The sequence below is a fragment of the Microtus ochrogaster genome, chromosome 5 (assembly GCF_000317375.1).
Source record: "Microtus ochrogaster isolate Prairie Vole_2 chromosome 5, MicOch1.0, whole genome shotgun sequence".
Taxonomy (NCBI): Eukaryota; Metazoa; Chordata; class Mammalia; order Rodentia; family Cricetidae; genus Microtus; species Microtus ochrogaster.
Genome location: NC_022012.1, coordinates 96,184,633 through 96,194,838, shown reverse-complemented (window position 1 = coordinate 96,194,838; position 10,206 = coordinate 96,184,633). Strand labels below are relative to the sequence as shown.

At 38.8% G+C, this 10,206-nt stretch overlaps 1 protein-coding gene across 1 annotated transcript; it reads right to left on the bottom strand.

Moving 5' to 3' along the window:
- Positions 1–8,731: 8,731 nt before the first annotated feature.
- On the bottom strand, positions 8,732–9,811 carry LOC101981253 (probable C-C chemokine receptor type 3). Its single transcript, XM_026779500.1, has one exon. It carries the CDS (start codon positions 9,809–9,811, stop codon positions 8,732–8,734), a length of 1,080 nt encoding a protein of 359 aa, XP_026635301.1.
- Positions 9,812–10,206: the final 395 nt, after the last annotated feature.

The window sequence follows — 10,206 nt, the reverse complement described above, 5'->3', positions numbered from 1 at the left end:
GATGCTGCCAGTAAAAGAACTGGCTGAGAAAATACCTTGCTTGCTTAAATTCTGTTAATCTATAACAAGTTGCTTGGACATGAATATATGTGGGTTCTTGGAACAATTTGTTTTTCATCTATAATACATAGGATGTTTAATCATGTAAGGGAAATGAAAAAGATGTTTTTGTACTTGTTTTCATTATAATCATTCACCTGAAAAAAATAGATTGTAACTACATTGTAATTTTTATATTCCTAGAAGATTTTGTTAGGATGTATAAGCTGTAAAGGAAAAATAAATAATAGAGAAAAAACAGAGAGAACAGAGAAAGACCCTAAGAGTGTATCTGTGTTTTTTCCGTTTTCACCAGCCACAGAGAGTTAAGTTTAGCCCCCCTCACCAGACCCTGAGAATTAAATTTTACTCCCTTAGATAGAAAAGTCAAGTTGACAGCTGGGAGGTGGTGGCCCTTGTTTTTAATCCCAGCACTTGGGAGGATCTATGTGAGTTTGAGGCTGACATGGTCTACAGATTGAGTGCCAGAACAGGCTCCAAAGTTACACAGAGAAACCCTGTCTGAAAAAAAAAAACACAAAAAGAAAAAAGAAAAGAAAAATCAAGTTGAGCAATAATCTGCCAACTCTGCTGCCTCCCCTCAAATTCTGAGCTTCTGGAAACTAGAGTTCATGTCAGCAAGTAATTTGTTTTCTTGGTGATAGCCATTCTGACTAAAGTGAGATAAAATCTCAAAAAAAACCCTTAGTTCGCACAGCTAAAGATGTGAAAGTTTTCCTTTTTAGCAGTATATTAATTATTCCAGCACAGCTGACTGGGATCTAAATGGCAAACATTCTCTTGAATTGTACCATTGTATAGTTCCTCTTCAAAGTCACTTGAGCCTGGTTTTATGTAATTGCGTGCTTCTGTGAATTTGGAGGGGAGTCACACCTCTCAGTGCACCTCAAAGTGTATTGGATTTCCCCAGATCAATTTTATTCTTAAGTAATATATGGTCTAAATCTTAGGACCCCTATGATAAGGGAACATAGTCAGAGGCTTCTAGGTGCTTCTGCTCACTAACGTGGCCTTATCAGCATTCTTTGTCTAGTAACTTTTATGGTGTCCATATCCGTATTGCTTCTGGTAGACTAAAACAGCCTCTCTTAGAGTCAAGGGTTGTATTTCAACCACAACTCTTCTCACCATCATGACAGAGGAAAAGTCCTCCAATCTTGTTTTCATGACAAGAGAAAGAGTGTAAGAAGTACTGCTTAAAAACCACATGGTAAGAAATTTCAGGATCAAAAAATTTTAGGAAATGGAAGACAATACTTGCTACTAATGTTAGAAACACTAGTAGATGAGTTGACTCAGACTTCTGAAAGCTAATAGGCAGATCTACAGCAGTCTGGTCAAGTTCCACGCCTATTCAAAGGACTCTGAGAGAAACTGAACAAGTGTAAAGGGAAGGGAGTACAGCGAACCATAAGTTGTTCTTGGAAGAAGCCTGGGACATTTAAGAAGGCTGGAGCCAGGTGGTGGTGGCACACGCCTTTACTCCCAGCACTTGGGAAGCAGAAGCAGGTGGACCTCAGTGAGTTCAAGACCAGGCTGGTCTACAAGAGCTAGTTCTAGGACAGGCTCCAGAGCTACAGAGAAACCCTGCCTCAACAAAACAAAACAAAAAAGTGGAGATCTTGGCTGGAGGGGAGGAACTATGAAGTGCCTTTAGAGCATTAGGGGCCAACTGGTAGCCCAGGATGGAAACTATGCTTACGCTGAGCAGAAAAAGTCTTGTCTGAGTTTCAAAGACTAAATCATGGCTTATTAACGATAGGACTGACACAAGAGGCAACCACTGCTTAGTGAAGTTCACTTTCATCTTCCTGTATCTCACTGAACATGTCTACCTCTCAACTGAATTACAGAGGTCATAAAGTGCATTTGCATATTTTAAAACACTCCTTTTTAATTTTTCTACAAATATTCATTCCTCTCCTAAGTCTCTCTTCTTATCCATTCCATGAGTCAATAGTTTATTACAACCCCTTTCACAATCCATTTCTTGTGTTCCGTATTAGGTCATAAAACACATGTATTATTTTTCATATCTAATCAGTTCCTTCTTTTTGATAAATTTTAAAATCATTTTGTAAACTATAAGAGAATAAAATAAAAATAAAATATTATTTCTATCCTGATTACTTCAAGGAACCACAGGACCACTGGAAAACACAGATATTTGCTTTATGATTCATAACAGTAACAAAATTATAGTTATGATGTATCAAAGAAAATAAGGTTTGGTTGGGGGTCACCACAACATAAGGAATTATATTAAGGGGTCACAGAATTAGGAAAGTTGAGAACCATTTTTCTATAGTATCCAAAAAATGTCTTACTAGCTGGAGAAGCCTTTAAATACATGAAGGATTTCTAACATGCAAACTATAATGCATGGTCACAGAAAGGTTCCAGCTGCTAGATGCCTTCAAGGGAAGCCATTATGTTCTCTGGTTCTGATGGTCTGTATCTTCCTTAGATCGGAAAACTAAAACTTCTTTCTCCACTCATCATCCTTCCTAAATAGGGACACAAGGTTAGAGGTGCAAACTGATGCTTTGTTACATCACTTGGTTTTTTATGCCTTGCCATTTTCCCATCCTGGAATTAAACTTTTTACCAACAAATTCACATTCTTGTCCATTCTCTAGAAGTTCAATGTCTACCATCTGCTTTCTGGCACTCATTCACATATCCCTTCCCCTTTCCTTTTAAACTTTAACCTAACTTTAACCAAGAATGGCTATAAAGAAAAACATGGATGTGTCTTTACAGAATGGAAGAATGAAGAAGCACCAATCCTCAGATGATTTTCAGCTCCAGCAATTCACATAGTTCCCCTCTAAGCCACAGACTGTCATCCCACCTCTCTCTTCATTTTCTATGCCAATTGGCCTAGCTTAGAGCAAGGTGGGATCACTACCCTTGGATCAAACAAGTCCAGGAAATCTTGGAGGCCTAGTGATGTCACAGCATTCATGATGAGCCAATGCCATGTCCCATGGGTCACAGGTTAAGTTTACACTCTTCCTTCTTGTGATTCTTAATTCAGACAGTCAGAAAGTGCCCTTGCCTCTAGACCTCTTCTACAACTACTAGCTCATCTGCTCTGTTCCATGCTTACCATCCCTCTCTAAATATCCTCTATCTGCTCCTATCTGTGCCTCTGTTTAATCCACACCTCTGCTCTTCACAAAGATCTTTCCCTCCCCCGAGCAGTGGGACACGGACCTGTCCCTGAGGCACAAGCAGGTTCTTTGAAACCTATTCCCCATGGTGGGATGCCTTGTTCAGCCTTGATGCAAGGATGTGAAGAGGAGTTCAGTCCTGCCTCAACTTGATATGCCATGCTTTATTAATTCCCATGCGAAGCCTTACCCCGTCTGAATGGAGACAGAGGATGAGTACGTGAAGGGAGGTGGGGAGAGGGCACAGGAGGAGAGGAGGTAGAAGAAACTGTGCTTGGTATGTAAAATAAATTTTAAAAGTAATAAATAAATTAAGTAAGTAAAAACTTAAAAAGAAAAGAAGACTTCCCTTCAGGAAGTTTCCCTGAACATTTCACACCTACCATATTTTCTCTTTTATGATCAATTTTCTTCCTATGCTGAATGTTGTCTTCTTGAGCCACTCAGGTTTCCAGCAAGAAACAAATGACATGCTCAAATCAGGCAGGAAAAAGGGAGAATATATTTATTTTAGGTACTGGATTGAATGTCAGTTCTGAGTCAAAAGGAGCTCTGAACCCAGGAAGTATGACATATAGGGCTGACTAATAAACAGAATCTTCTTTCCCTCCCTATCCACTTTCAGTTCTTCCAGTCCAAGAAGCTGTTGTTGGTTGCAGTGTCAGATTTCAGAGTATGAACTGAACATGCTTCTTAATGGCTACAGCCCCTGCATATTAAAAATTCCCATGCATATGCTGGCAAGTCTAGGCTCCATCCACTCTCAAACAGCAGAATTGGGGTGGGCTTCATAGATAACAGTGTCTTTTTCTTTGATATCCTCTATTAATACATGTTTTCAGCATATTTGTTATTTTGACCTCCCATAAGACCTCTTCGAAGAAAATATAAATTTAGGTTTAAGTGGAGGTAGTAGACTTTTATAGGTCTTTAGTATAACCAGCCTTACCAAAGTCCTTAGAGGAGGGTAGAAATTGGCCCAGATAATAAACAAGAATTTCCTTTCTTCTTTCACTCTTTCCTGCTGTCACTGCATCACCGATTTCCTGGGGATACTAATAGTACCTCCTAGTGTTTTGCAGCACAGGCAGACAAGACAGATATAGGTATTCTAGAGTTTCTTGTAGTATTAACAAAAGCCCACCTTTCCTGGAACATGAGCACACTCTCTGCTTAGGATTGGGTGTGGCCGATGTACTGTCGTTGGTTGGTGCCCTCTAGTGGTGCATTCTATTTCAACTGTAGTAAAAAGGGATGCTGTCAAGGAAAGAACTTGATCTGAGGAAGGTTGGTTGCTTTCTCTCTTTCTGTGGTCTAGACTGCAAAACTTAAGCCTTCAGTTCTTCCTTCTCTCTAATTATTTAACAAAGTCTGAGTCTACTTGGGATATGAGGAGCCTAAAGATGATCTTTCCCAATTTCTACATTATCCAGCAGAGGACTAAAAGAAGTAAAATAACTTGTTCCTGGTCAGAGGGTACATTTATGCCAGGAAACCTCTAATATCCTTAAGGCTTAAGGATAGAAGTTCGCATCGCAATATTCAAACCAATGCATAACTTTTTATTTATTAATGTAATTCTTTTTGAAAATTTATTAGAGTTTTTAAAAATACCAATTCAAGTTCCCACTCCCTCCCCTCCTCCCATTCCCCCTACACTCCCTCCCACCTCACCCCCATCTAATCCTCAGAGAGGGTAAGGCACATTGCTTTGGGGAAGGTCCAAGGCCCTCCCTATGATATCTAGGCTGAACAAGGTAGACATCCAAAGAGAATAGCATCCCCCAAAGCTAGTTAGTACATGCAATAGAGCTAAATTCTGGTGCTACTGCCAGTGGCCCCACCAGTCTGCCCTAGCCATGCAACTGTCAACCACATTCAAAGGGACTAGTTTGGTCCTATGCTTGTTCCTTCCCAGCTGGAGTTGGTGAGCCCAGGTAAACTGTTTCAGTGGGTGAACCCATCATGGTCTTGACCTCTTTGCTCATATTCTCATTCCTTCCACTCTTCAACTGGACTTTGGGAGCTTAGTCCAGTGCTCCAATGTGGGTTGAGACTTTATTTTTAATAAGAAACAGGTTCTCATGACTCAAAAATCCAAAGCTATAAAAGGCCACCTCCCTTTTCCTATCTTTAGCCAACTATATTCCTCTTAAAGACAGTCAGTGGCGATGATTTCATAAGTCTCCTATAGAAGATGGCATGACATGTACATCTAAATGTAGTGTGTGTGTGTGTGTGTGTGTGTGTGTGTGTGTGTGTGTGTGTGTCCATATGGTCCCCAGAACATCACTATTGAAAGTCAGACCTGTAGGAAGTTAGGTCTAATAGGATATCTTTTGGTCATTCAAAGTATACCACCAAAAGAAATTGTGGGACCCAGTAATCTTCTTGGCTTACAGTAAGTACAAGTAACTCTCTCCAACACATGCTCTCCACTCTTACCAAAGATCTGCAATTTAAAGATCATACATGTGGAGATCCCAGGCATGAGCTCAATTTTCCTCTTATGTTTATAAATTACTGCAGATACTTCACTGTAGCATTGCAAAGCTGAACGGTACAGTGTTTCGTTTTGTTGTTTTTCACACATAGATTTCACCTAGTGTTTTGATTCTTCATTCTATCCGTTTGTCAGGTTCTCCTCAGGGTGTTTCTCACACATGTCACCATGTGCTATTCTTACCTTTGCTCCACATTTGACTCACTTCCTAACTTATCTCTTTGGGTAGTTTTGGGGCTTCCAACTCATCTTTTATGTATTGTCATATCTTCTGAACAAAGAATTGAGTGTTTTATCCCCATCAGACACACTCTTTATTAGCCTTTCTTGCCTTCTTAAAAAAGCTTGAGATACTTTGACTGAAATTCATGGCCCATCCTGATCTCATTCCATATTTCTGCCCACTCATGATGTGCCCTTACCCTCTTCCCACTGAATTGAGTGAGCATTCTGCAAATCCTTGTTTAAATCTTTCCAAATCCTTTTTTCTCTGCACAGAACTGTTCAGAAGTTCCTTCTTCCATAAAGTCATTCTTTACTCAAGTTACAACCAAAAATGATCTGTCCCTTTCTGACCTAGGCATAGCATCAAGTGTCTACCCCTTTGCATAGATTACTTTGTTCCTATTTTATTTATCCTACTTGACTGAGGTCTATTGAGGTCCAGGTTGATGCTTTTTCATACATACTGGATTCCTTACTTAACCCAAAGCATTTTTTTTAACATCCCATCCCTGTAACTTAATATAGAGGCGTTAGGTGAACAACTAACAGGTTTATGTCATATTGTATACATCTTTTTTAGAAAATGACAAACTGTTGCACTAATTTTTCTTTTTCTTTTAAATATTTATTTATTTATTATATATACAATATTCTGTCTGTGTGTATGTCTGCAGGCCAGAAGAGGGCACAAGACCTCATTACAGATGGTTGTGAGCCACCATGTGGTTGCTGGGAATTGAACTCAGAACCTTTGGAAGAGCAGGCAAAGCTCTTAACCACTGAGCCATCTCTCTAGCCCCACTAATTTTTCTTGAACAAATATGTAGTAACCCCAGACAGGGACCAAATCATAGAGCGAATAAATGATTCCACCAAAGTTAAGATTAGCAAATTAATGAGTTTATTGAGCATACTTATAGAGCATTATTGAGAGTACACTTTAAAGAGTGAGGGTTATCCCAAACATCTATATCATCACAAAATTTCATCTCATCATGAATGATGAACACATGGAACTCCATAATTATATATATTTAGCATCTCCCAAGACCATGTGCAAGTTGGAGCAAGAGAGAGTAATGGTTGAAATCCAAGAGGAGTGTCTTGTGACTGTGAATTCCTTCCTATGATGGAGTATCAGTATCTCCAATAGCATCACTATTGAGCAATCTACTTCAAAATAATTATGAAATTACACCCAGTAGAAATGTGTCATATTACAAGTTAAGGAAAACCATAAAACTTACTTTCCCAAAAAGCTATAAACAGGGAAAAAGGAATGAAAAAAAGAGAGCTGAACCATATCCACTCTGTTTTTCTTCCTCACTCATTTTTGTGTCTCTGTTTCTAGTTCAGGGTGCTAAATACAGACATTCAAGCAAAGCTCAACTGAATAAAACTAATAGGCTAGAAGTTCTTACTACGCTAACGAGTTTCAGATGGACTAGCCTATCATATAGGCTGATCATTATGGCAGATGACCATGTAAAGGGCCCATATATCCCTCCCATAGCACTTGTGAAATCCTCAGGACAGTTGTCACATCTCTGAATGCATCATAGTTACAACAATTCTAAAAATGTGGTCATTTGACAAGTATCATGACCATCACCTGGGAACCTGTTGTTGATGCTCAAGTCTCTCTTCAAACATGAATCATAAGCTCATAGGTGTTATGGGTGTACATATGAATCCAGAGAGCACCTCTTGAAATTTCTAGATTCTTTTGTGCCAGAATAATGAATCTGACCAGGAACATATAGATAATGATAGTAATAGATAGATAGAAGATAAAAAGATATTCCTGAGATCTATAGAAGAGGACTAATGATCTAGAAAAAGACAGACATTCAAAAGCACTGTACTATCTGAATTCTGATTATTCATAGGTTTGCATAGCACCAACTTTCCCCTGTGTAATATAATGAACTTTTCTTGTATTTGATCTTCTTGGTATGTGAGGCCAGGTGAAAAAGGATTTTTCTTCCAACTTAATGTATTTGTTACTTTTGATGCCTATCTCCAAATCTCTACTCTTCTTCTACAATTGGAATTATATATCGATGGATTAAAATACCCTCCAGGTACTTATGATGTCAAGTTTAGAGGAACTGAACTAGAGTACCACACCTGGACTCCTCAATACATATGGCTCCAATGTGAAATTGACATTTAGGAGGACAATGTTTTCCTTCCAGAATGTTCTCAGTCACTAATGAAAACTATGATCACCTGATATGAATAGGAATTCATTTGACTTTTAAGAATAATTAAACAAGATACAACATCCAGTCTTCTGCAAGAGTAATTGTCCTTACACAAATAATAATGATAACTAAAAGAAAAATCATTCAAGAGAAAAAGGAACTACTTACATTAGGGAATGAAGTAAATGCATTTTGTGAAACATTTCACTGATGTCAAAAGATGGGTGAAGTAGAAGTTTAAATTTTTTTAAACCTACCTACTGATGCTAAATAGAGTATTTAACACTTATGTGAATCAGAATATATGCAACTCTTCAAAGACTCAAGAATAGCTATTGTTTTCACATTTGATGAACTGTCAAATGGCCAGCACATGACCTCTGGTCATGACCACAGGGTACATGAAGATATACTGAAGTCACTATGTGTGCTTTAAGGTCTTTGAGATCATCAGTGCTACATGGACAGTACAAATGACTGAATTAAAGATCATTGTGATTGATTTCATATGTTTGCTTCATTCCCCAGTCATATAATCTGGGCAAGTTTTCTCTGCCCAACTAAAACACCACAGAGATTTCTTGCTCCCCAGTTGATGGGGAAATAGAACTGGTTCTTTCCATTTTCTCACCAGGAAGGAATGGAATATATTTCCCCAGGTAGATTGCCACGTGTCGGTGGAAAAAAAGCCGAAGGTGTTTCCGGAACCTCTCGCCAACAAAGGCATAGATGATTGGGTTGATACAGCAGTGGGTGTAGGCAATCACCTCAGTCACCTGCATGGCCAGGTCCAGGTGTTTGCTCTGTTCACAGCTGTTCTCCAAAAATGTGTTGTGAAAAGCATAGAGAAGAAGAACCAGGTTGTACGGGGTCCAAAAAATAAAAAAGACTATCATGACAACAAAAATAAGCCGGATGGCCTTGTGCTTTTTTTTATTGGGGCATCTCAGCAGAGTTTTAATGATTCCTGAGTAGCAGATAACCATAATGAGGAGAGGGAGAGCTAGACCAAAGATATTCATTCTCAAAGCATGGAAACGCTTCCAGCTGTCTTCTTCACCCTCTGGGTAATGAGGACCGCAGAAATGGTCTCCATCATTGTCTTGGGACTCATAGAAGATAAATTCAGGGAATGCGGCCAGCCCTGCCAGTCCCCAGGTGATGATGCTGGTGATGGTAGCAAAAGTCACAGTCCGGGTTCTCAGGGCAAACACAGCATGAACAATGGCCAGGTACCTATCAATTGTCAGCAGGATGATGAAAAATATCTCACTGTACAAGGCAAGGTAATAAAACCCAGAGATCACTTTACACATGTGATGGCCAAAACCCCATTCATTCCACATAACATAATGAATCCAGAATGGAACGGTGAAGAGAAAGAGCAGGTCAGAAATTGCCAAGTTGAGCAGGTAGATATTAGCCATAATTTGGAGCTTCCTGTACTTTATAAGGATCAACACAACCACTATGTTGCCTAGGAGTCCAATGATGAATACCAGGGAGTACAGTGGAGGTAGGAGCCATGACCCCAGCTCCTTGATGCTGACTTTTTCACAGGGTGTTGCCCACTCATAATCATAGGGTGTGGTCTCAAAGCTTTCAGCCATGTTCTCGGTTTTATTTATGTGGAATGCCATTCACTGGTCTCTGTAATAGAAAAAAATTAAAAAAATAACTGTGTGAAACATACCAGTTGATTATTCAATTAAGAAACTCATGTTAAAACTTGTTTAGTATATATTTTAAAAGATATATCTGAAATGATCTGAGTAGGGATCAGGATGAGAAATTCTGCAGTTCTCAAAGTCATCATGATTCATGATAGAAAAGGAAACAGAAATGCTGTGGCTGGTGGCAAAGAATGAGAATATAATTTCTGAAAGTAATTGAAGGAGGAAATTCAAAGTTTTGAACTGAGGAATGAAAAGAATAATAATGATATGACCCATTCATGAATGTAATTATTATTACTACTGAATATTTTAACACATTTAAAATTTTTTATTTTATATATTATGACTTTCAAAATCAC